Genomic DNA, 27,312 nt, shown 5'->3' on the forward strand with positions numbered 1-27,312 from the left:
ATTTTCCTACGTAGATTCATAGGAGCAGAATTGACGAGTCATATAAATTTGTGTTTAACTTGTTGGGAAATTGCTCAGCTGTTCCAAAGTGGCTATACCATTTCACACTGCTGCCAGCACATGAGAAGGGTCCAGCTTCTCCCCATTGCCTTGAACACTTGGTACTGCCAGGTTTTCTTTTTCTTTCTAACGAGAATCATTCTTAAAAGTTTGTAATACCACTCCTTGTGATATTTATTTATTAGAGAGAGAATGGGTGCATCAGAGCCTCTAGCCATTGCAAACAAACTCCAGATGCATGTGCTACCATGTGCATCTGGCTTACATGGGTACTGGGGAACCAAGCCTGGATCCTTAGGCTTTGCAGGCAAGTGCCCTAAGTGCTGAGCCATCTCTCAAGCTCCTTCTTGTGATTTTAATATATGTTTACCTGATGCTCAGTAGTGATAGCAGCTCTTCATCGACTTATATACCTGAACTATTATTCAGATCTATTCAGATGTTTTCCATTCTCTTCTTGCTGAGTTAGGTAACAGTTCTTTATAAACTCTGGACACAAGTATTATATGAAATACATGCTTCATGAATATTTTCTGCTAGTCTGTGGCTTATACTTTCATTTTTTAATTAATTAATTAATTAGAGAACTACAGAGAAAGAGAGAAAGAGGCAGATATATATATAGAGAGAATGGGTACACCAGGGCCTCCAGCCATTGCACATGAACTCCAGACGCATGCGCCCCCTTGTGCATCAGGCTAATGTGGGTCCTGGGGAATCAAGCCTCGAACCAGGGTCATTGGGCTTCACAGGCAAGTGCTTAGCCAGTGAGCTATTTCTCCAGCCCTATACTTTTATTTTTAATAATGGTGATTAAAGAAGAAAGGTTTTTTCATTTTGATGAAATCTAGTTTGTCAAGTTTTAAAATTTTATATTCCATCCTTTCAATGTTGCATTTAGGAAAATTTTGCCTAATCTTAGACCACAAAGATGATTTCCTATCATTTGTTTCAGGAGTCTTCCAGATTTAGCACTTATATTTAAGTCTCTAATCTCCCTTGAGTTGATAATTGCATGTGCTATAGGTAAGCATCTAAGTTAATGTTGTTTATGAATATCCAGTAGTCCAAGTAGCATTTGTTGAAAAGTCCATTCTTTTCCTATTGAGTTTCTTTGAAACTTCAGAGGAAAATAAATCAGTTGAACAAATGTTCATTACTTCTGGGGCAATTATTTTTTCATTGACATCTATGTGTATATATCAATGAAAAACATACACACATATATTTGTAAACTTATTTTGGCCATTTTCAGGTTTTTTTACATTTCTATATAAAGTGTAGTTAGCTTATCAATTTCTTTTCCCATAAAATTCTGCCAGGATTTTAATAAGGACTGTGGAAAACTCTGGATCAAGTTGGGGAAGACTGTCATGTTCACAGCAGCAAATGTTCCAGCCCTCTGACTCTCCAGTTAGATTGGCTTTAATATACTTTTTTTTTTTTTTCTTTTTTTGAGGTAGGGTCTCACTCTAGCTCAGGCTGACCTGGAATTCACTATGTAGTCTCAGGGTGGCCTCAAACTCACAGTGATCCTCCTACCTCTGCCTCTCAAGTTCTGGGATTAAAGGCGTGTGCCACCACACCTGGCGGCTCTGAATTTTCAGTGTACAAGTCCTACATTTTCTGTTAAATTTATTTCTGAGAGTTTAGAAGTGTCTTATTCGTCTTATTTTCAGATTATTCTTTGTTACTGTATAGAATGCTGTTGGGTTTTGTACATGGATATTGTGTCTTGCAAACTTGCTAGTCTCATTAATTAGTTCTTTATGATACTGCCATGTGGCAACTGTGCCAAGAGAGCAACATCATTAATTAGTTCTTTAGTTAAAAACATTATTTATATTTTTTACATTTAGGGCCATATTTCCAAATCTGGATGCCTTTTTTTTTTTTTTTTCTGTTGCCTTATTGGCCTGACTAGAACCCTCAGTACAAGGTTGAATGAACATGTTGAGAGCAGACATCCTCATTTCATTGCTGATCTTAGAGAGAAAACTTGCAGCCTTTCATCATTAGTATGATGTTAGCGGTTGCTTTTTTAAAAAAAAATTATTATTTTTTATTTATTTGAGACAGAAAGAAACAGAGAGGTAGAGGCAGATCAGAAATGGGTGTGCCAGGGCTTCCAGCCATTGCAAATGAACTCCAGACACATGTGCCACTATGTGCCTGTGGCCTATAGGTCCTGGAGAATTGAACCTAGGTACTTTGGCTTTGCAGGCAAGTGCCTTAACCAAGTGGTAGCTTTTTGATAGATGCCTCTTTGTTGCTAATACTTTTTAACTTGAAGTCTCTTATCTAATATTAACATAGCCACTCCATTTCTCTTAGACTTACAATTTACTTAGTACTATATCTTTTATGTCTTTTACCTTAATAGCGCCTTTAACTGAAAGTATCTCTGTTTATCTAAGTAAGCATATTGGATTTTTTTTTTTTTTTGAGGCTCAAGTTGACCTGAAATTCACTATTTCATCTCAGGGTGGCTTCGAACTCATGATGATCCTCCTACCTCTGCCTCCTGGGTGCTGGGATTAAAGGCATGCACCACCATATCTGGCTGGATGTTGCTTTTTTAATTTCATAAAATTATTTGCCTTTTTAATGAAGCAATTCATCAGAAATTTAATATAATTACTAATATGACTAGATTTCCTTTTACTCTTTTTTTTTTTTTCAAGGTAGGGTCTCACTCTAGCCCAGGCTGACCTGTAATTCACTATGTAATCTCAAAGTGACCTCAAGCTCACAGTAATCCTCCTACCTCTGCCTCCTGAGTACTGGGATTAAAGGCGTGTGCCACCACGCCTGGCTGCATTTACTTTTTAAAATGCTCTTTGTCTCTATATGTAATTTGTTTTTTTTTTTATTGTTATTGTTTGTTTTTTCATGACGGATCTCACTGTATAGTCTAGGTTGGCCTCAAACTCATGATCCTCCAGCCTCAGTCACCTGAGTGTTGGGTCTGCCACTCCCTTTTCTGTCTCCTATGCTGGGTTTGTATGAAAAGTAATAGTTTTCTTCTCATTTGTTTGGGTGGTGTTTGCAAGGGTATTTGCCCCGCAACAAGCCCCTACATGATCACTTGTTTTCTTTATCTGATTCCAAAAAGAACTGGGGAACCAATACAGAATAGGGCAGAGCAGTGCTCAGAGAGGGCAGGAGGGAAGACCAGAGTCCCAGCTCCAGGCTGGCCTTTTCCTCCCGCCCTCCCTCCCCCACTCACTTCCCTTTGTATGTTAAGGACAGTGAGTCTTATCTGCCTCAGCAGTGGGGAGGAGGCCACAAGGCAATGGTGGAGCCTAGACTCAGATAGTGGCTTTGCAGCAGCAACAGCCAGACGTGATGGTGGCTGGCAATGATGTTATCTTAGGGTGTTCACCTCACAGCAAGTAGTGGATAAGGACTCAGCTGGGCCTGATTCTGTCCCAGCTGGTGGGGACCAGGCTGTACCTGGAGAAGCCAGTCTATGGATACTCTCTTAGGAAAGAGTGGCCCAGTAGCAGCTGGAAAATAGCTTGTTCCTCTAAGCACATGAAAGGCCCTCACCTAGATATCGTTGTCCTGTGTGTGCAGTGAGCTAACTTCCTCCAGCATGCAGGGAAAGCTGAGCTCGACATCTGCAGAGGTACTTTGAAATATGGCTAGGGTCCCAGGCCCAGTGGTGTACATCTGTAATCCCAGCACTCGGGAGACAGAGCAGGGAGGATCTGGAGTTCAAGGCTATCCTTGGCTACATATGACCCTCTTTCAAAAAGAAAAGAAGGAAAGAAAAAGGAGAGGATGGAGGGTAGGAAGAAAGGGGTAAAAGGAAGGAGGTCTAACTTGGAAGAGCCAACTGAAGGAGGCTGTGTCATAGAGAACGTTCTTGAGCAGCTCATCCTGATGATGCGTGCGCGCACTGACTTCAACACTGCTCTCACCACAGCAGTGTCAGTTTCTCCACGAGACACCATCTTCCTTCTGAGCAGTGCTTTCGCCCTAAAGCTGAGACCATTCCGAATTCTCCACTCTGTGGTGGCACCCAGGCACAGACATTGCTGTGGCCCTGGGCTTTTCTCTGCTGTCCTGTCTGTGGGATGCACTTAGCTTTGTGTTTAGGAAGTAGGTGTGTTTCCCAGTTTGTGCACTGGTTTCTGCAGACAGGAATCATTTTCAACATTTCTGGCCACTGGAACTGGGCTGGACCAGGGTTCAAATGCTAGCTCTTCTGTTTGTGGACTTGATGGCTGTGGGCATTACCCAATCTTTCTGTCCTTCTGTATCCTACATAGAATACCAAGAAGAAAATTTTGATATAGTATGTATAGAACCCAGCTTTGATTTTTGTGCGGGTCACTATTAAACCAGACATTTTAGTAGCTGCCTTTGACTTTTGCCTAGTAATTGTTTGTACGTGTGGTGAGAGGCCAGATGGTGGAGGAGACCAATGGTTGGAACACATGAGGTGACATGACAACAGGTCAGGTCAGAAGCCATCAGGTGCTGCCTCTTCACGTCAGGTGGAGGCACTAGGCCTATTTCTCATGTGAGAATGGCAACATGAAGCTGAATGATCCATACCTCCTTCTTGGTGTCCGCTTAGCAGCTTTGTTGTGTTTCCTGAAGTCTCAGATCCTAGGGTCCCTTCGTCTTCTCATGACTACCTCAACCTTTGCCCCTTTCTTCTTCTCTATCCCCAAATTATTAGTCTTTCCCCAGGCCACCAAGTATCTGGGAGTACTCACATGAATGCCTGAGAACCCCACAGAGCCCCTCCTGCCTCAGAGCAAGCTGCACTGCTGTGTTGGTTTCCCCAGGGCGTGCCCATGGGCAGTTAGGCTTAGCACTGAAGCCCACCTTCAAGTTGCTACCACTCTCCATCCCAAGCTCTTGTCACCCTTCTGCTATCTGCTCAGAGTTGGAAACCTGAGTGTTTAAAGGTCTCAATTTGTTTTTTCAAATGTCCTTTAATTTTTTTCTCATTATTTATAGCTTTGAAACGTTGTCCCTGGAGTTGATTTGGAAATATAGTGCTCCTAATTCCCACTCATTGAAGACACGTGAACAATGTGCTCAGTTCAAACACTTGTGATCCATTTCCAAGAACTCTTCTTTGCTTGGCATCTTCTACCTTCTCCCTCTTCACAGCCCACGGCACTGGAAGAACACAGTGGTGACAAGTGCTTTTCATGTGACATTGCTACTTTAAAAGTGCTTAGATTTCTGTTGTTAGAAGAACATTTCTTCCTTCTATACTGTCTTTGTTCTACAGCATCATTGCCTTTAGAGCAAATATCAAGTTGGTTAATTCCTATGAAGATGCACAGTATGTTTTCCCTCTCCAAATAAATAAATATTTGTTTAATAAAGTGATATCCTTTGAATGATTCCCCAAAATAGAGAAGGAAGATGTGAAATGGGACACATCTTTGTACATTTTATATTCCTCAGAAGTTCTGTTCTGGGAACATGGAGGAGAATGGAGAGAAGTAGTTCAGGTCTGGGAACATGGAGGAGAATGGAGAGAAGGAGAAGTTCAGGTCTGGGGGACATGGAGGAGAATGGAGAGAAGAAGTAGTTCAGGTCTGGGGACATGGAGGAGAATGGAGAGAAGAAGAAGTTCAGGTCTGGGGACATGGAGGAGAATGGAGAGAAGGAGAAGTTCAGGTCTGGGGACATGGAGGAGAATGGAGAGAAGAAGTTCAGGTCAGGGAACATGAAGGAGAATGGAGAGAAGGAGTTGCTATTTCATCTCTCTCTGGCTGTTGTTTGCCCTTCTTTCAGCTGCTAACCTTCTTTTGCCTTTATGTTTTCATGTCCTGGGACCATTTTTTTTTTAATTTAAAAATTTTTTTTTTTTTGGTTTTTCGAGGTAGGGTCTCAATCTGGCTCAGGCTGACCTGGAATTCACTATGTAGTCTCAGGGTGGCCTTGAACTCATGGCGATCCTCCTACTTCGAGTGCTGGGATTAAAGGCGTGTGCCACCACGCCCAGCTCCTGGGACCATTTAATGTGAACTCCTAGAAGTCACCCTCTGTGATTTGTTTGGCATTTTGTCCTTGTACCTCATAGGCTGCTTGCACACAGTGCCTGCTCAGTATATGGCTTGCTGCCTGGCCAGCTGACAAAAAGTGTAATTTACTTCACATTCGTCATGAGGAAGCCTCAGTTGCTGAAGTCGTCCAGAAAATGTTGTTAAGCCTACTACAATCCTCATTAGGCCTGCTTGTTCACCTCCCAGCATAGATAGTTGTCACACCCTCTGTCACTATATCTAGGCGGCAGCTGGCTTGCTCTTTTGATCAAAGAATGCTTTGCTAACGAGGCCAAGGTTGTGGGTTTGATCCTGGCCCTTATGCAGAAGCCATCTGTCTTCACGAATGCATGTCATTGGACCTGAGGCGAAGAGTGTTCAGAGAGAAGCTGGATTCCATTTTGGGAAAAACAGCTCCCAGATAGCTGGCCAACGTGTCTTTCTGACTAGGGAGAAGGATGTGTATTTCTTCTTCCACTTTCCCAATCTGGATATCTGGTTCTGGTTTTAGACGTTTTCAGAATAGTAAGAGCAGTTGACCTTAGGAGATACATGGCACATTTTGGTTTCTGTACCATTGTTCAACAGTGTCCACAGTGAGGATGTGTCTTAGGACATAAGACCCCGCCTCATTTGTCCCCTGAACGTCAAACTCCTTGCAGCGTGGAGACAGGGAAGAAGAGGTTTTAGAACATAGGCTTAGGCACCCACTTTTCTTTATGAGTGGGGTTCCTGACCTGCTTAGTGTCACTGGTGCCTGGCTGGCTCTATGAGGAAGTTGAGACCAGTGTGAGTGCTAAACAGGACCTTTGCTCTCAAGATGGCAGCCAGTGGAAATCAGTGTGTTAAGTGCTATCTAGGGTCAAAGTGTGTGCGGCTGTGCTAGGATTCTCCCAGAAGCAAAGCCTGCCTTCCCCAAGAAACCTGGGAAGGTTTCCCCCAGGGAGGCTTAACCTTGATCTTGAAGGATGACCAAGAGTTTCTGGACTGCTGGGGAGAAAGAGGGGTACGTGGAGACACAGGGCAGAAGGATTTTCCTGAAATGCCTGGAAGCTTTTTTTGTTGTTGTTCCCCTAAACCATGTTATCCTGTGGTCTGCACCGCTCTCTAATGCTTGTTAGCAGGAGCCAGTGACCCAGACCAGGGCTTCAGCCTTCTGCTTGCTGCTGTCTGCTTCTCTGTGAGCGCGGGCGCGGGCTGGCCGGCAGCGGAGCCGCACGCCCTCTTAACGCATCTTGGGAGCTGCAGTGGTGCTTCAGAAACTCACGTCCTTGCACCCAAAACCCTAGGTTCATTTCTAATTTTAGTCAAAGAGTTGAATAAAAAAGAAAATTGAGAAGGATGATTATTAAATTATATTTATTGAGGGAAGTAGAGCCAAGGAAAGGCACCCACATGGCTAGAGATCCCATATGGAAGGCCTGGGGGAAAAAAGCGTGAAAAGAAAGTTCAAGGAGTGTGGGGAGCTGGAGGGGATAAAGGAGCCCATGCAGAGAGTAGAGGTTAGGGGGCCCTCCAGACAAGGCCTGGACCTAGCCAGTCCTGGCCCAGCCAAGGAAAAGTGTTTCCACAACTGGAAGATCCCAAGGGGTCAGAGAGCCTGCCCTCCCCTTGCGAAGGGATTTATAACCTTATGGGGATGGGCTGTCTTCCCGCCCAGGTGAACCAGAGGGCCCGCTGGTTGGTTAGGGCTGGGGTGTATCAGGAAGAGGTTAGCCCTGGTACCAAATTTCAGGGGCTGAACTTGACCAACCACAATGTTTAAATCCTATGAAAGACCTCCCTCCCAGGAGGGGTCCTACCTGTGGAAAAACAGGTCTGGGTTACTAGGCAAGATATAAGAAGTCAGATCATCTTTGATTTCTAGCAAGTGCAAACTTTCTTGACCTTTTTAACTTAGGGGTCCAGTTACTCTAACTCTACCCCCCGCTGAGAAATAACCTGGACAAAACCAAACAGGAGACCCACGCAGTGTTGACTTGTCCTGTAACAGAATTTTAAAAAATTAAATATTTTGTTTGTTTGTTTATTTATTTATGAGAGAGAGAGAGAATGGGCACACCAGGGCCTCTAGCCACTGCCAACGAACTCCAGTTGCATGCACCACCCTGTGCATCTGGCTTTGCATGGATACTGGGGAACTTGAACCTAGGTCCCTTGGCTTTGCTGGCAAGCACCTTAACAGCTGAGCCATCTCTCCAGCCCCTTTAATTGATTTTTTGGTTATGAAATTCACAGCCAGGGGAGAAATTGAGTTTACTCTGGAGGGATTCTTTTTTCCTATCACCCAGGACATACTGAAGGAAGGAATTGTTTTCTCCCAGCCTTCTCCCCAAGAAATGTGAAGGGAAATCACAAGGGAAATGTGTTGATTTTGGCTTTGAACTAGTTCATCACCAGTTGAAAGGGTTCTAAGGCCTCCAGTCTCTCCCAGCCTTGGCTTTCTGTTGTGATTTGATATTGGAGCTCTGGCTTCCTTCCTGAGTACATTTCCCTCTTGGTTGTATAGTGCAGAGGGACAGGGAACAGTATTACAGAGCTGAAACTGTTTAGAGTTATAAGACAGAACAAGACACAAGTGGGTGCTCCTATAAGGTTGTGATGTGAATTTTGGAAACCAGCCTTGAAAAAGTCTTGCAGGGCCTGAGGGGAACCTGGAGCCTATTGCAAGGATGAAGGGTCAAGAGGCAAGAGGGAGACCTTAATGTCAGACCTGAAGCTCTGTAAGAGCTGGAGAGAAACTTAAGTCAGACCGTTGGAGATAAAAAAGACTTTCTGAGGATGACTTCAATAGCACAGGAAGCAATTTCCCAGAGCTGACAGGAAGGGTCACATGTAATTTAGAAGCTTCTGTGCAGCTGAGAGAGCTGTCACCAGAGTGAAGGGACGGCTTGCAGGGTGGGAGGGAAGCTTGCCAAATGTACGTCAGGCAGGGGATTGGTAGCCACAGTGTATAAAGAACTGCACAAATTAAACCCCAAACTCCAAATCTTCCAGTTAACAAATGGGCTCACAAACTGAATAAGCAGTTCTTAAAACATAGATGGTCAACGAATATTTGAAAAAGTTCAGTATACTTAACTATCAGAGAAATGCAAATTAAAACTGCTTTGAGAGTCAAGATCCTGCAGTCAAAATGGCCATCATTGCTTGGCATGGTGGCATATGTCTATAATCCCAGCACTTGGAGGCAGAAATAGGAGGATCACTGTAAGTTCAAGACCAGTCTGGGCTAGAATGAGACCCTATCTTAGACAAAAAGGGAGAAGGAGAAGGAGGAAGACGACGACCACCAAGACCATCGTCAGGAAAATAAGTGAGGACAAATTCTGGTGAGGATTTGAGGAAAGAGGAACCTTATACACTGCTGGTGGGAATGTAGACTATGGAAGTCAGTCTGAAAATACTGTTATATGACCCACCCTGTCGCTCTTCAGTGTATATCCAAAGGATTCTGAGTCAGTATATCACAGAGATACTAGCACATCCAAGTCTATTTCTTCAGACTCATGGTGGCCAAGAAAATGGAATGAATTGAAAATGTTACATATACACAATGGAATGTTATTCAGTCATAAAAAAAGAAATGATATTTGCAGGAAAATGTATTGAACTGGAAATAATTATGTTAAGTGAAATAAACCATATTTAGATATACTACATGATTTCTTTTGTATGCAGAATCTAAATTTAAATTGTGTGTGTGTGTGTGTGTGTTTGTAGGTCATAAAAGTACAAAGAGGGGCTGGAGAGATTGCTCACGGGTTAAAGGCACACTTGTTTGCAATGCCTGATGGTGATGCCCCCAGGTTTGATTCCCCTGTGCCCAAGTAAACACAGACGTACAGAGTAGTGCCTGTATCTGGAGTTTGCACTGGCAAGAGGCCCTGGTGTGCCAATATTCTCCCTTCCTTCTCTTCTTCCTCTTCTTCCTCCTCCTCTTCCTCTCTGTCTCTGTCTCTCTCAAATAAATAAAAATATAGTATTTAAAAAGTTGGAAAGGTATATGGGAGAGGTGGGAAAGGATAATGGAATACATGTAATGTGAATACAGAAGGGGGTGCTGTTTGGGAGTAGGAAGGAAACCAGCAAAAGAGGAATGGGAGGCTGGTGAGGTAGTGGTACAGTAAGACATGTATAATGACATGCACGTATGAAAATACCATAATGAAACCTATTAGTTTGTATGCCAACTTGATGATTTAACTTAAAAAATTGAAAAGAGATTTGGCACCCTTCCAAGTGTCCTGACCTTTGGGAACCAGCCCTGACCCTCAGGAAATATCATGCCCGTGGCTCAGCCAAAAGTGCTAGAAGGATAAGATACAAAAGGAGGAAAATTGAAGCTGGGTGTGGTGGTGCACCTTTAATATATGCCTTTAATCCCAGCACTCGGGAGGCAGAGGTAGGAGGATCGCCATGAGGTTGAGGCCACCCTGAGACTCCATAGGGAATTCCAGGTCAACCTAGGCTAAAGTGAGACCCTACCCTGTAAAGCAATAAATAAATAAATAAATGGAGGAAAATTAAGACAGATTAGAAAAGCTGAGGTGGGGGGGTCAGTGGAAGTAGGTCAAGGGTAGAGGAGAATGAAAAGTGATGGGCTTTCCTGCCAAAGGGAAAGCCAGGATTTGACCAAGAACAGGAGAGGGGTTCGCCTGAGCACTCCAGCATGCTGAGTCCAGCATTGCTGTGGGGAGCAGAGACAGGGTTTTGCTGGCCGGTCATGCTGAAGCAGCAGCTGGCATAGGGGACTGCAAGCCCCCTTGCTCCTCACTGAACTTGACCTTAACTGAGTTATTGGAGCCCCTGCAGCTGGGGGAAACGTAGCTAGGTTAAGAAGCCTGCTGAAGCAACGTGCAGGAAATGAAGCCAGCTGTTGACGGCTTTCCAGAGCGCCTGCTTCTCCAGTGCTGGCGAGAACATTCCTTTTGAGGGTAGTTTACTGTAATGAATTCTGACATCATTGCACCGTCCTGCTCAAGGGTGTTGAAATGGAATAAATGACCTCATGTCAAGGGTCTGTGGAAACCATCAAATCAGGGGAATTCCTTGGCTCTTTAGTCTTTGTTTTGGAGTGGAAATTTTAAGCAACATTTGTGCTAGATAGTTAATGGATCTCAGCATTTTAAGAATAAACTGGTATTTTAGAGATAGGAAGACAGTCATGTGGGTTCTGTTCATTTCCTTCCCACAAACGAGTGATCTCATACTGTTTAGCGTGTAATTCTTGCAAACAAATTTCCTTTTCCTTCCTTGCTGCTAGGATTATGCATTTAGCTTACAATTCATTTTTCTGTTCTCAGTGCTAAAGGTTAAGTCACATGTGATTTTAAAATGTCTCAGTGACATAGAGGGTTTTCTTAGAGTTGTGTGCTTGTCATTTGGGATGTTTGCTGACAGTCAGCAGCCCCTTTCTGGTGTTCAGATGGGTCTGTGTTTAGGCAGGGGTCTTCGCCCCTGCTAGAGTGCCCCATGCACTTGAACAGGCCACGGCTGGGCCGCCTCCATTCTGCAGCTACTCTGGATTCTTCCTGGCTGAGGAAGAATGCGATTCTGAACCCCGAACACTGTCCAGGAATGAGCTGGAAAGAGCTTGAGGAAAGCTCACATTTGCTCCAAAGGCTTTCCGGGGAGTGTGCACCCCCTGCCAGCTTTCCCTGATTGAGAGGCACAGAGAGTCTTTCCTGTGTCCACCAGAGGGCCTCAGTCCCGCATGGGAGGAACCACCCAGCCAGAAGGGGAGCGGAGTGTTCTGTAGCCATCTTTTCTCTCTGTAGGTAGCCCCTGGCCTCACCCTCTGACACAAGCCTTATCTGGGTTAATGGATTCGTTTTCTATTTTCATGGGTCCCTAGGAGCATCTCACTAGCTTGCCATGCTGGAACACATAGAAAATGTATATGTAAGGTGGTTTGGATATTAGTGGTGCAGGGTATGCACCTGAGCTCTTGTGTTCATGTGTGTTCTTTCCTCTCAAGTTCAATTTCTGGGTTAGAGCCTTTATTTCTTTTCCCCAAGATGGCAGTAGCATGTGGTGTGGTGGAAGGCTCCCAACTTGTTCTCTTGCCCAGCTTGGAACCTAAGGGAGCCTTTCTCTTCTGTGAGCTAGACTCTCTTGCTCGTTTGTAGCTAGAAAATTCAGTGCTTCTGTGACTATACAAATATCTCCTTGTACAAGGAAAGCATGACCAAAAGCCTTCAAATGATCAATTTCTATTGGTAGCCCTCTTAAGAGTTCTAATATTTAGCTTTGATAAGGTAACTCAAAGCCGAATGTCCACCCTGGCTAAGCAGCTCTTTATGTGGGTCTGCCAGGGTCTCTGAAGTGGCATTGCCTCAGGCACACCCTGAGTTCATGCAGTTCAGAGTGCCACCCCTTTGGTACACAGTGGGCACTTAATCAGTGATTCTGGAATAAATTAGCCACCATAGCCATCCCCATCCCTCGTTTGCTGTAGCTATTACCTTTCCTCGTGTTACTTAGGAACGAACATGGGGTTCAGTCCAAAGCACTGCACTGCGTTGCCCATGAACACAGATCTCATAAAAACAGGCAAAGGGAGGCGGAGAAGACTGTGTGTCCCAGAGCCTGTTACCTCGTTTTTGTTCACATCTCTGTTAGATTTCCTTAGCTGCTTGGGGCCCTCAGCTCAGGCTTCTCTCTCTCTCTCTCTCTCTCTTTTTTTTTTTATGCTACCATAAAGCTTCTGCTACATTGTCTCATGTGTGGTGAGAGGGCCATGGGAGTCTTTACAAACCTGTGCCAATAAGCCATTATCTTCAAGTTCTGGGCTGCTCTTATGAATGAGAACCCTGGGAAGTCGTATAGGTATAAGATACAAATTAATAGCCCTCATGAGTGCTTGTAAAGTACTGAAGCCACATTTTGATTTAATACCTTTGCATGATTTAAAATGTCATCTAAAACAAGAGCCAAATACCTTTAGCATCTGTCACAGCCTGCAGAGGCTGATTGACAGGTTTGCACTGGCTGACCTGTTCTGTGACTTTTTGGAAAGATGAGATGTGTTCTGATGAGCATGTTATAAATATCACTGAGTTATATCATAGTGGTGGCAGCGCTTAATGTAAAGAGAATGGCTGGGAGGTATTTCTAGCCAAAGAGTGTGGACCCAGCATTCTGAGAGCACAAGTGGAACTTGGATATAGTGTCCAGCATGTTAGTAAAGAATGATTTGTCCCTGAATGAAATACGTTGCAGCAAGGGGGTATGCAGGGTGGTGGGTGAAATGTGTTCTGATCTCGGGCTGGAAGCTTGAACAGCAGTCACTACGCACTAGCTCCCAGAAGGGGCCTTTGACCCTTTGCTTCATTTTGCCAGTGCAGAGTTGAAGGAGGGATGGCTTGACAGACGTACTGGACAGTGATTTATGTTCTGAAAGACGCACAGCATTCGCTTGGCAAAGCCCTCCATTTTTTCTTGCCTTTCTCTTTATCCTGCTCGCAAATTTGCAGCAAGAATCCTTACCTACTGATATCCTCCACCCACTCCTAGTGTTACCCTCTCCCTTTTAAATGAAAAGACAGATTCCACAGCCACCCCGAGAGGGCCACTGTAAGTTCCAAAACAGACCTTTGTAAGATACCTTTGGCTTTTTTTTTTTTTTTTTTTGCCTCAGAACTGATTTTTTAAAGTTTTTATTTCCTTGAGGAAATTTGGTTGTGGTTAGAAAGCACAAAAGATCATCACTGTTAGGTCAGATTTTACAATTGACCAAAGATGGAAAGACATATGCAGAGTAATTGTTTGCTTAAGATCTAGCCAACAGCTTTCATGTAGACAAAGTGCATTGAAATATGTGTATAAAATATTTAATTTTAATATGTGCCAGATGGAAACCCTGTCAAATTCTGTGTGCACACAGGAACTTGACAAGAGGAGTTGGGAGATTTAGAGAGCTGCTCAGAGCAGTAGAAACAAGAACGACACAAAACCTGCGGATGGTAAGTGTGACCGATCTTGCTTGAGGCTAAGAAGGCATTTGGCTCACATGTATATTTACACTTATACATATATTTATAAGTAATATGTATAGAAACAGCAATTTGCCATTTAAAGTGTCCATTTCAATGTTTTAGTCTATTCACAGAGTTGTTCAGCTATTACTATTTATTTAATTTCATAACATTTTAATCACTTTAAAAGTACCTCTATATTCATTAGTAAATTCCCATTTTTCCCTTCCTCTAGCCCCTGACAAGCACTAATTAAGCCTCAGTTTCTTTGTATTTGCCTAGTTTGGACATATCTCATAATGGAATGGTATAGGATGTAGTCTTTCTTAATTGGCTTCCCTCACTTAATGTAATACATTCCTTTGTACTGCAGCATATGTTATTTTCTTTTCATTGCCAAATAATCTTCTGCTGTATGGATATACCACAGTTTTTCCCCCAGTGTTTTCACTTGACGGGCATTTGCATTGTTTCCACTTTGGGTCTGTTGTGATGGATGCTACTATGAACATGTATTTACACGTTTTCAAGTGGACATATGTGTTATTTTTTCTCCGATATACCTAGGAGTGTAGTTACTAGGCCATATGGTAACTCTGTTTTTAACATTTTGAGGAACCATATTCTGTTTCCCAAAGGAGCTATACCATTTTACATAGCCCACCCACCCAGGAGCATGAGCATTCTGGCTTCTCCACATCCCAACCAGCACTTGTCATCTTTTGGTTTGTACCTGTCCTAAGTGTGTGTCCAGTGTGGTCACTCTGGTTTTGATTTTTGTTTCCCTGGTGGCATTGATATTAGCGTCCTGTCCTACACTCATGGACATCTTCTCTTGGACGCACACCACATCTGTAAAGCAGGAGGGGCAGGGCCACCGTGGATGTGTGTGGAGAAGGAATCAGTAGTGTGCTGTGGCTCACATCGGAGCCGACAGGACCATGTAGATGAGGGCGGGCCTGAAGTGCAGTTGTTCGGAAGATTGCGCTGACTGCGGAACTGAGGAGAGGACTGGAAAAAGAAGTTTATCTCACATAAGCAGCATGTAGCTTCTTTAGCAAACAAGTGAAAGCCTGGTGCTTGCCAGAGTATGGCAGCCGTATGTCAGATTGTAGTTTCTTTTGCTCTTTGTCATCCATGTTACTGCCATCCTTTCATCACGAGTCCCTAATTGTCATTGGGGATATGCTGCGGTTCAAGTCAGGAAATTCGTGTCATGGGGTATGAAGCTGGAGCATCTCCAGAGTGTTTGGAGGCAGACATACAGTTTGTAGGAGCAGGTGGCGAAACTGTAGGCTTTCCTGTAGTTACAGACTTGAGTTACTTTTCGTACATGCACACACATTTCCTATACATGCACACGTATGTACAATACACACGCCTCTCACCAAGAGCTTGCTGAGTTTTTAATTGTTTTAAGTTCAAGCAGGTATTTTGATTTTTAGGTTTTTAAAATCTTTTTTTTGACAATTTTCATACATGCATAATAATGTATTTTGATTATAATCCCCTCCTTTCTTTTGTTCTTCCCAACTCCCTTCCACGAACCTCTTATTTTCATTTAGTCAACTTTATAGGTTTTCTTAAAACAAAATAATCTTCAATTCTATAGATTAAAAATTGTTACCAAATATCTTTTCAAATTGACTTATTCCTAGCATTCTATAAAGCTTCTTAATTGACCCATTCAGTGGCTTCTTCCAGTATTTTAGAGCACAATGAAAGTTACTGATTAAATTGACAAATGTTTTTCCTTTAAAATTTTTTTATTTTGCCATGTGTATGTGTCTGTGTGGTGTATGCACATTCATGTGTCCATGCGCTCCTTCAGTGGCTGGAGTAGAGTCCAACTCTGTCGCCCTTCTACCCATTCTTACTTGACCTGGCATCTCTTACTGATCCCTGAGCTTACTTTTTTTTTTTTTTTCATGAGCTCTGGCAGTCTCTGATCTCTGCTCTCCTACAGGACTGGGATTATAGATGGACACGACCACACTCAGCTGTTTATGTGTGTCCTGGGATCAAAGTGGAAGCAATCTCTCGGCCTCCTCAGATCCTCATGCTTGCACAGGAAGTGCTCTTAGCTGCTGAACCATCTCTCTAGCCCAAATATTTTTCTTAATTGTTTTAAAAGTACAGTAGCAAAGCTAGTATTTCTAAATGGCTTAGATATGGAGCATTTGTTCATATTGTTGACCATCAAATATAGATAGATGGATGGATGGATGGATGGATGGATGGATGGATGGATGGATGGATAGATAGATATATAGATAGATAGGTGATAGATGGATGATGGGTCGATGATAGGCGCATGCATGCATACATTCAGGTCCAAGTAGATATCCTCATTGTTTTAGGTGGCCAGAGAAAAGCCTCCCAAAGACCCTATGGTAGCTGGCACTGCCCCTGGACATTCCACCTGTGAGCCTGTAGTGTTAACATGAGGGGAGGCAGTCCCACTGTATGTCACACTGAGGCATAAGTGTGCCTTTGCTCTTGGCTGATGGGCTTCAAGTGACTGAAGGTAAACTGTTTCTAATCCCTTGAATATTTAACCAAAGGTCTGCATCAGAATTACCCGAGGAACTGTGGTATTGGTTTTATGGTGCTGGGCATTGAACCCAAGGCTTTGTAAATGGTAGTCAAATGCTGTGAGACTGATCTACATCCCCAACCCTATCCAAGGAAATTTGAACAAATATATGTCCTCACCTACAGCCTCAGAACTCCAACAGAGTAGGTGTGAAGCAGGGCCAAAGAATCTGGGTTCTTTTTTTCATTTTATTTATTTGCAAGAATTTGTTTTCTAAAGTTTACACAATTGATTCTTTACCCCAGTCAAAAAGCACTTTCTGGTCTTGGTTTATACTAGACATCAGAAAGCTTCTCCATTCTATTTACAAAATAGTTGCCACTAGACTTCATTAATTGCTAGATAATTCTTTTTTTTTTTTTTTTTTTTTTTTTTTTTTTTTTTTTAGGTTTTTCGAGGTAGGGTCTCACTCTGGTCCAGGCTGACCTGGAATTAACTCTGTCATCTCAGGGTGGCCTTGAACTCATGGCAATCCTCCTACCTCTGCCTCCCAAGTGCTGGGATTAAAGGCATGCGCCACCACGCCAGGCAAGATAATTCTTTTTAAATTATCTAATCATTACAAATTTGTGATACATTTATAAGATGGTAGAGTTGTTTTGTAAACTCAGTTTGGTGTGTGACCATAGCAAAAAGGGATATAAAAATACATTCACAGCAATGCCACTCCTATATATTTGTGCTAACGTATTAAAGCAGGTTTTCAAACACAAACTTGTGCATGAATGTTAATAATAATAGCACTAGTTCCAACAACAAAAATTGGAAACAATCCAAATGTCTATAAGCTGAAGAGTATATGAACAGAATAGGATATGTCCTTTTAATGAATGCTATTCAGCCACAAAAGTGTTAAAATGCCAATACAAATATAATATGGATGAACCTGAAAATTTTGACAATAAGCAAAGGAAGCCAGTTACAAAAGACCTATATTATATCCATTTCTGTGAAATGTTCTAAATAGGTAATTCCGTAAAGACAGGAAACATACTTGTTGTTCTTGGGGCCCAGGAGTAAGGGAAAGTGAGAACTGATTGCTTAAAGTGTATAGGGTTTCATTTGAAGAGATGGAAGTGTTCTGGAACTGGATAGTGGTGAAGGTTGCATAACCTTGTAAATATACCAAATGCCACTGGATTGTATACTAAAATGCTGTCATGGTGGACAAGCAAAAGGAAAAGAAAGGAGGAGGAGTGGTAGGGAGAGAGAAATTTCTTATGATTTAATTTCCTTTTTTTTTTTTTTTTTTTTTTTTGGTTTTTTGAGGTAGGGTATCACTCTAGCCCAGGCTGACCTGGAATTCACTATGGAGTCTCAGGGTGGCCTCGAACTCACGGCGATCCTCCTACCTCTGCCTCCCGAGTGCTGGGATTAAAGGCGTGCGCCACCACACCTGGCTTTAATTTCCTTTTTAACATTTATTTCTCAGCTACAATGAGTGGTGGGTATTTCTGACAGTAGAAGTTTCCAGCAAAGCCATTAGTTTCTATGACTGCAATGAGATCAAAATGAAACTAAAATGGAAGGTTTAAGACAACAGCTCAGGAACTGTTTAGATCCTGAAAATTGTGTTCTTATGAGATCTTTACAGATGGCTCAGCTGGGGGTGATCCAAGTGCATTTCATTTCACATTTTTATAGATATTTAAAGACAGTGGGTCCTACATGGGAATAATCAAAAAAAAATGTCCCTTTTCCCAGTGGTTATCAGAACCCACCAAGCTAGTGATTTGGTTGCACTTAAGTTTCCTTGGGAAGTATTACGAGATTTCATATAGATACAGGCTTAGCATAGATCTCTTCTGGAACATATTTATTTGAAAAGGCCTGTTCTCAGGGAAGATTAGCATTGTTTGTTTGTATCTTCTAAAGAATATGAAAACCTGGTAGAAAACTGCTGGCTAAAGTATAACTATGTCATCTCTCACTGATCATGGGTGGCCTGGCCTACCCTGAGATACAGGGATCTATTTGAAAGAGTGTGTATATGTGTTTAAGTTCTCCTCTTGGTCCCTTTAAGATTAGGAGCTTGAACCAACACATGATTTTTAGTACCCCTCCCTCCCCTGCATGTGTGGTCTGTGGGATTGTTTTACGAGTGAAATGACAGAGGGATCTGGAAAGCATGTTAATCTAGGATGCCAGTGAGGTGGAGATGCCCACCAACTTTGCACAAGGGTCTTTTGTAAAGAATGTTTTTATTTATGTATTTGCAAACAGAGAGAGAGAGAGAGAAAGAGAGAGAGAGAGAGAGAGAGCGCACACGAATAGGCATATAAGGGCCTATGGCTGCTACAAACGAACTCCAGATGCATATACCACTTTGTGTATCTGGCTTTACATGGGTACTGAAGAATTGAACTCAGGCTGTTAGGCTTTGTTAGAAAGTACCTTTAACCACTGAGCAATCTCTCCAGCTCCTAGAAGGTCTTTTTTGATCACAAGCCACAACCCTTACGTGTCCTTCCCTATTGCACAATACACAAGGCTGATGGATGCCTCTGGGCTGGGAAGCCCAGAATGAACCAAGAACAGTGTGCCAAGTACCCAAGTTCTGGGTCCCAGGTCCTAAACCGGCCCTTGATGTTTCTGAAGAGGAAGACCCTTTGAAACTCTTCTGTGGGCCTCGTATGGCTAAGGAGGAGATTTTCTTGCAGAATAGCATTGAGTACTGGCTTTTGACCAGGTTTGAGCTTTAGAAGGCTTCTGCTGTGAGGTGGTGAAAATATGTGCAATTCACTTGCTGTTTCTAGAAGCTCTTGGGAAAAGAATTAGCTACATGAGTAGTTATTTCAGGTATAAAACATGTTTCATTCATATCCTTGTGCAACACATTGGAAATTCATGAATTTTTTTTTATTTTTAGTTTTCAACTCTTACCATATCATTATTTTCTTTTGTTGTTATGAACTGGTGTGATTTTCATCACAGAAGTAAACACTTCTGATTCTGAGTCTTAGTCATGCCTCCCTCACATGTGGTGATGATGAGTGGATCACATAAGGTAGCTTCCTGGTCATGTCTTTCCTCCTTTGTGTTCTCAGACAATAGCCAGGCAGTTGGCGGAGATCTTGTTGCGGGGTATGTGTGAGCAGAGCTACTGGAGCCCCCTGGAGGATCCTCCCTGTCAATCACCTCTGGACGACCCTCTCCGGAAAGGAGCAAACACCAAAACCTACACACTCCCTCGCAGAGCCCGCGTCTACTCAGGAGAGAAGTACGAAGTCGATGTCCTCAGCTGGGGGGCCCTGGGATGGGAAGGGAATGTGGGAAAATTCAAAGGTGAGTCTCTACTCACAGACAGCATAGAGCAGACTCTTCCTAAGAGAAAATCAGATAAATGAGTCTCATACTAACTTACTAGAGCTCCTTCCCCACTGGCTGTAACTCCACCACGTGATGGAGTTACAGGATGGGGACATTGCGCAAAGGGAGCTGCTCCCATCAGCGCCAGGCTGCTGTCATATCGGTTGGTCTTTGGGATTCTCACTCCATTTTTCACAAGGACCCCAGCTTTACACAGCAATCAGAAGCCACTGTTTGCAGGTTTGCTGATGGTTTTTCTTTTCTTCAGCAACTCTTTGATCTTTTAAAATCTTGTTCTAAACTAAACTAGTTATAAGGACAATTAAATAACTTTCCAATGAAGCCTGTTTAGAATTTCTTTACATTTTTAAGATTTTAATTTAGGATTAGGTATCCTTAAAGGAGAATGGGTCAGGGAGTTGCTACCTTCTCAGGCCCAAGTCAGGCCAAGTCAGGGCCTGAGGACCTAGGAACAACCAGGAGAAGCCTAGGGAAGAGGAACAATTGTTCACTCATTGCAAAAACTCCTCGTACAGCCTTTAATCCCCTCACTGCCTGAGTCCGGAGGACAAGGTTTGGTGACCTTTCTGAATCCCTACGTGAAGGAAGAGGACCCTGGTAAATGAAGGCCAGGGGCCTCTTCAGTGTTATCAAATTGCATAAAGGGCCAGCCAGAGAGCAAGGTGCTGCTTTGTATGCTCAGAGATGCACTGAGGGAGAAGGGCTGATGATACTGGCTCCACGTGTAATGCCTGAAAACAATGTTAGACTCTTTTTTTTTTTTTTTTTTTTTTTTGGTTTTTCGAGGTAGGGTCTCACTCTAGCCTAGGCTGACCTGGAATTCACTGTGGAGTCTCAGGTCGGCCTCCCACTCACTGTGATCCTCCCACCTCTGCCTCCCCAGTGCTGGGATTAAAGGCGTGCACTGCCACGCCCGGCTAGCAATGTTAAACTCTTAAGGTGGCTGCCTCTCGATCCTTTGAGGTCTCGCTTCCTGGCACCTTTTTATCCAGTTTATTTATATTCTTATGTAGATTTTCACAGGGGAACCTATTCCTGGTTTTCTCCTGAGGGCGTTTCAATTTTAATTTAGCTTCATCTCTGTTTCCCTTTCTTGGTGAAGCACGAGTTTGTTTCATCCCCAGACTCTGCTTACTCCGTAGTCCCTCTCTGCATTCCAGAAACATCAGTTCTAGCCTTTCCCAAACTCAGAAGTGCTGATCCCTCACCATGAGCCATCTAGAAGCAGGTTGAGATTCATATTGTAAGTGATATCTATGCCATCAGAACGAATCCTACATTTATTTGCCTTATTTTAAAAATATTATTTATTTGACAGAGAGAGAAAGAGATGGGGGGAGAGAGAGAGAGAGAGAAAGAACAGGTGCACCAGGTCCTCTAGCCACTGTAAACTCCAGATGCATGCACCACCTTGTGCATCTGGTTTATGTGGGTACTGGGGAAGTGAATCTTGGTCCTTAGGTTTTGCAGGCAAGTGCTTTAACTGCTAAGCCATCTTTCTACCCTTAAAAACATTTTTATTTATGAGAGAGAAAGAGAGAGAGAGAGAGAGAGAGGGAGAGAATATAAGTATGGGCACACCAGTGCCTTCTACTATTGGAAACAAATTCCAAATGTGTGTGCCACTTTGTGCATCTGGCTTTACATGGGCACTGGGGAATTGAATCTGTGCCATCAGGCTTTATAGGCAAGCACCTTTAACCACTGAGCCATCTCTCCAGCCCCTGTTTCCTGCCTTAGATGCTTCTAATAGCCAAGGTGCCAGATACATGAAATCCCCACCCTCATCCCCATTCAAGCGTAACACCTGGCTGGAGCTCTGTTACATTGGAGGCAGGAGCTTTCACATTACTGCTTATTTCTGGCTCTTCTGGGGCATTTCAGACCTTGTCACTCTCCTGACACCACTCTGTCATAAAATTTCCACCATATAAGGAGAATTCCAGGGCAAAACACAGACCCAGAAAATATGGTCTGAAAGGAACCTTTCCACTTTGAGTCACGTTTCATTCCACACAGATATGCAGAATCAGTTTGTTTTTGACCAGTTTTGTTGAAATATCATTCACATCTTATACATTTCACTGATTAAAACTGCAACTCAGTGTCTTCTAATACAGACACATAGTCACAAATCCATCATTATAATCAGGTCTAGAATATTTTCTCTACTCCAAAAATATACCCAGTATTTCTTAGCTGTCACCCCATTTCCCAGTCCCTTTAATTCCTCTGAATTCTCAGCTTTTCCATTTCTGCCAGAAAGAAAAAAGCAGCCGGAATTGTGATAGGAATTGCCCTGAATTTATAATTTGTAGAACAGTTTGTGTAGTTCTGCTATTTTTAACAACATTGTTTCTTCTTATTTGTGGACCATAGGTGTTTTCCATTTATTTATCTTTTATTTGAGTTTTCGACAATGATTTATAATCCTCAACGGATAAGATTTGTGTTTCCTTTCTTAAAGTTACTCCTAATTTTTTGGTATCTGTGTACTCATGGTTCCTCTCCCGCCCCCCTTTTCTTGGGGGCGGGCAGGGCTGGGAATAGAACTTAGAGCTTTGAATATGTTAGGCAAGTGCTTTACCACTGAGCCACATTCCCCAGCTCCACAGTTCGTTTTGATGCTGTGGTAAATGGAATTACTTTCTCTCATTTTTTAATTTTTCACTGCAAGTCTATGGAAGAACAGTTGTTGATTTTGTAGATTGATCCTATATGGTGTAGCTTTGCTGGATGTGCTTATTGGCTCTATAGATGTTTACATCCTTTGGGTTATTTATAAGGTCATGCTATCTGTAGAGATTGTTTTCTATATTCCTTTCGAAGCTCAATGCTTTGTATTTCATTTTCTTTCCTAGTTGCCTGGCTATAACCTGTAGCACAATGAGTAGTTGGTAAGAGAGAAAATCCTTGTCTTGTTTCTGATCTTAGAATAGGAGAGCGTTTAGCATCCACTATTAATTATGGTAGTCCTAGCTGTTTTTTTTTGGGGAGGGGCAGCTCGAGGTAGGGTCTCACTCTAGCTCACGCCTGACCTAGATGGAATTCACTATGTAGTCTCAGGGTGGCCTTGAACTCATGGTGATCCTTCTACCTCTGCCTCCTGAGTGCTGGGATTAAAGGCTTGTGCCACCACACCAGGCTCAGTGGTATTCCTACTTTGTTGAACCATGAAAAGTATTAAATTGTGTCAGGCTCCTAATTTGTGTCTATTCAACTGATTGTGTAAGGTTTTTTTTTTTTTTTTTTTCCTGAGGTAGGGTCTCTCTCTAGCCTGGCCTGACCTGGAATTCACTATGGAGTCTCAGGGTAGCCTCGAACTCATGCCAGTCCTCCTACCTCAGACTCCTGAGTGCTGGGATTAAAGGCGTGTGCTGCCATGCCCGGTGTTGATTGTGTAAGTTTTTGTTCTTTATTATCATGGATGATTCTCTTAGATTTTTCAAATGTGGAACCAGTCTTGCATTCCTTTAATAAATCCCACAGGTCACAGTGTATCATCTTTTTTTATTTATTTCTGTGTTCTATGTAATAGTATTTTGTTGAAATTTTTTTACATTTTGTCTTCCTAAAAGATATTGTTGTATAGTTTTCTTATAATACCTTTGTCTTGTTTAGGTATTTGTATAATTCTGGTCATATAACATGAATTGAGACATATTTTTCCCCCTTTTCCTTAAAAAAATATAGAACAGCAGTATTCATTGTCCTTGAAATGTTTGGTAGAATTTACCAATGAAGCGATCTGGTCTTGGGTTTTTCTTGAAGGTGTTTATTGAATTAAATTTAATCTTTTGGTAGAAGTCTGTTTACATTCTCTATTTATTCCTGAAGTAGTTTTAGTTATTTGTGTCTTCCTATAACTTTGTCTTTTTTTTTTTTTTTTTTTGAGAGCGACAGGCAGAGAGAGAAAGAGGTAGGTAGATAGATAGAGAATGGGCATGCCAGGGCCTCTAGCCACTGCAAAGGAAGTCCAGACACGTGCACCCCCTTGTGCATCTGGCTAACGTGGGTGCTGGGGAATCGAGCCTTGAACTGGAGTCCTTAGGCTTCACAGGCAAGTGCTTAACCGCTAAGCCATCTCTCCAGCCCCAACTTTGTCTATTTCATCCATTCCTAGTACTCTGTGTTTGTCTTGTCCCTTCAGAGTGGGTGGTTACATCCTGTCTTTCATTCTCTTTGCAGCAGGGGAGGAGTCTAACTAAAAGCTTCCTAATCTGTTTATATTTTTGAAGAACCTACTTTAAGTTTTGCTCATTTTCACTATTGTAACTCTGTTCTCTGTTTCATTAATTTTTATGGTAATTCTTATACCTAAATCAGTTTTTTATTTTCTTTTTAAAAAATATTTATTGGAGAGAAAGAGAAAAGAGGCAGACAAAGAGAATGGGTGTGCCAGGACCTCCAGCCACTGCAAACAAGCCCTAGACACATGGACCACCTTGTATATCTGGCTTACGTGGGTACTGGGGAATCGAGCCTAGGTCCTTAGGTTTCACAGGAAACCACCTTATCCACTAAGCAGTCTCTCCAGCCCCCTTAATCAGTTTTACTTCATAGCTTTTTATGTTTCCAGTGTATTTCTTACATGAAATAGTAGTAAAGAGAGGAAGCCCAAAGCACTTATTTATTTGGGGCTCTCTTGCTGCCATGGCTTCACGCACATGGTCCATTGGTGGCATGGCAGGACACCACCACCCTTTCTACTGTGCTCACTGGCAGATCAAAGAGGGAGTCTGTAGATGGTGTTCAGACTTCATACTGGCCAATATTCCCAAACTTTCCACTTTTGTTCAAACTCTTACAGTTTTTAAACTTACAACTTCTTTTGTCCAAGACATTTTTATGCAATCTCGGATATAGCTATATAAAATAAACATGCAAATAAAACATTTATTGATAATAAATCATTAAAATACTTTAAAACAATACATATGTTACCATTTAGGAAAGTGAAAGCAAATTCATGTATAATGAGATAGATGTGCTTTTTAAATTTAAATATTGATTTTGATTTATTTATTAGAGAGAGAGAGAATGGGCATGCCAGGGCCTCTGGCCACTGCAAATGAACTCCAGATGCGTGCGCCACCTTGTGCATCTGGTTTACGTGGGATATGGAGAATTGATCCTGGGTCCTTAGGCTTTGCAGTCATGCACCTTAACCGCTAAGCCATATCTCCAGCTTAGCTGTGCTTTTTAACATAAAGAATTAAGTCTTGGGCTGGAGGGATGGGTTAGTGGTTAAGGCGCTTGCCTGCAAAGCCAAAAGACCCAGGTTCGATTCCCCAGGACCCATGTTAGCCATATGCACAAGGTGGTACATGTGCCTGGAGTTCATTTGCAGTGGTTGGAGGCCGTAGCACACTCATTCTCTCTCTCTTTCTCTGTCAAATAAATAAATAAATTTATATATATATATATATATTTTAAATAATTAAGTTTTAAGCTGGGCATGGTGGCACACACCTTTAATCCCAGTACTTGGGAGGCAGAAGTAAGAGGATTGCTGTGAGTTCAAGGCCACTCTGAGACTACATAGTGGATTACAGGTCAGCCTGGGCTAGAGCAAGACCCTACCTTGAAAAGCAAAAAAAAGAAATAAGTCTTGATAGGACATAGAAAAGAGTCAGTGTTTTTCAAAGTTGATCAATATTTTTACTGTATAATTGTTGTTGAGAATGCCACTTCACACAAATACATAGTACAAAATAGCCATTTCAAAATTGCTGGAAATTCTGCCCCAATTCCAAGCCAAAATTCATTCAGTGATTTTTTAAAAACCATTTTTTATTGACAACCTCTCTATATATGCATTATATTTCAATCATAATCCCTTCCATCAGTCTTCCTTTCCCCCTCCCTTATCTCTTCTCTGCTGAATACCTTCTTCTTTCCAGCTAGACTGTTTTGCATTTTGATGTCATCATTCCCCTCCCCATTATGCAGCTCTAGGTAGCATCAGCCACTGTGAAGTAATGAGTGCTTGGGCCATGTCATGTCTAGAAGATAGCATTGCAAAGCATTCCTCACCTTCCTTTGACTTTTACATACTTTCCACCACTTCTCCCACTGTGGTCTCTGAGTCTTGGATGGTGTGGTAGAGATGACTCAGTGCTGAACACTCCATTGTTAGCGTTTTGAGTCAACCCAGAGGTCACAACCTTTAGAAAAGAGAAGCTTTGTCTACGGCTCTACTGCCCTGAACGTACCCAATCTCGTCTGAGAGAAAGTTCCTTAACCATTACTTTTTTTTTTTTTTTAATTTTATTTATTTTCAAGAAGAGAAAGAGAATAGGCACACCAGAGCCTGTTGCCACTGCAAATGAATTCCAGATGCATGCGCTATCTTTGCGCATCTGACTTTATCTGGGCACTGGGGAATCAAAGCTGGGCTATTAGGCTTTGCAGGCACATGTACCTTTAACCTCTGAGCCACCTCTCCAGCCCCTGGTTTGCTTACTTTAGGACAGTCTTTTTATTGATGCATAACTGACAGAGAGAAAGTGAGCAAATGAGGAGTCGATTGTGACGACTTTTGTTGAAGTGCACACGTGTAATGAGCCCCGTGTTCTGGAGCAGACGTGGCTCCGGTCGTGTGTACCTCGTCCACTCTCTTGCAGCCACTGCCCCGGTCAAGGGAGTGCCTGTCCTGACTTACAGCACAGTAACGTGTCTAGTTGTTTGCGAGGCATGGTGGCACACACCTGTTGTCGTGGCTCTCTGGAGGCTGAGGTTGGAGGGTCACCTGAGCCCAAGAGTTGAGTAGAACAGCCTGGGCATACGATGAGATTCCATTCCAAAATAAGTAAGCAGATAAATAGGACCTGCTGCGTTATAGTTCAAATGATGGCTGAAAGGAAATTTCAGAGCCTAGGGAGATGGTTTGGTAGGGAAAGTGCTGCTGCATAAGTGAAAGGGTCCAGCACCTGTGTACAATACTGGGCCTGGTGGGACGCACACGCAACCCCACTGCTATGGAGGTGGACACACAGGCAGGTCGGTAGGTCTCTGGCTAGCTAGTGTGGTCGAACCAGTGAGCTCAAGCTTCACTTGTCTCAAAATAATAAAGTGGATGTTTACTAAAGATAACACTAAACATTAACTCCCTGGCCTCCATATGTGCATGCACACACGCACAGGCACTCACACACACACACACACACACCTGCACACTTGCATACAAACACACATTAGAAAAAGAGGAAATTTATATAAGTGGGCTCATACACCATGTATTCAGTTGTGCTTCACCTCCTTTGTCCTGTTACATTTGGAAGTTCTGCAGTTGCGCAGTAGTGGTTGTTTTCAGTGCTGTGTGCTA

At 42.7% G+C, this 27,312-nt stretch overlaps 1 protein-coding gene across 3 annotated transcripts in view; it reads left to right on the forward strand.

Moving 5' to 3' along the window:
- Nucleotides 1-27,312, forward strand: part of Ttc7b (tetratricopeptide repeat domain 7B) — a 245,655-nt gene that overhangs the window by 84,034 nt on the left and 134,309 nt on the right. For all 3 annotated transcript variants that reach the window (XM_045155047.1, XM_045155048.1, XM_045155049.1), the window contains 2 exons: nt 13,969-14,047; nt 19,703-19,875. In XM_045155047.1, the coding sequence (XP_045010982.1) occupies nt 13,969-14,047; nt 19,703-19,875 (252 nt within the window). The remainder of the gene's footprint in view (nt 1-13,968; nt 14,048-19,702; nt 19,876-27,312) is intronic.

Source organism: Jaculus jaculus, chromosome 7 (assembly GCF_020740685.1).
Source record: "Jaculus jaculus isolate mJacJac1 chromosome 7, mJacJac1.mat.Y.cur, whole genome shotgun sequence".
NCBI lineage: Eukaryota > Metazoa > Chordata > Mammalia > Rodentia > Dipodidae > Jaculus > Jaculus jaculus.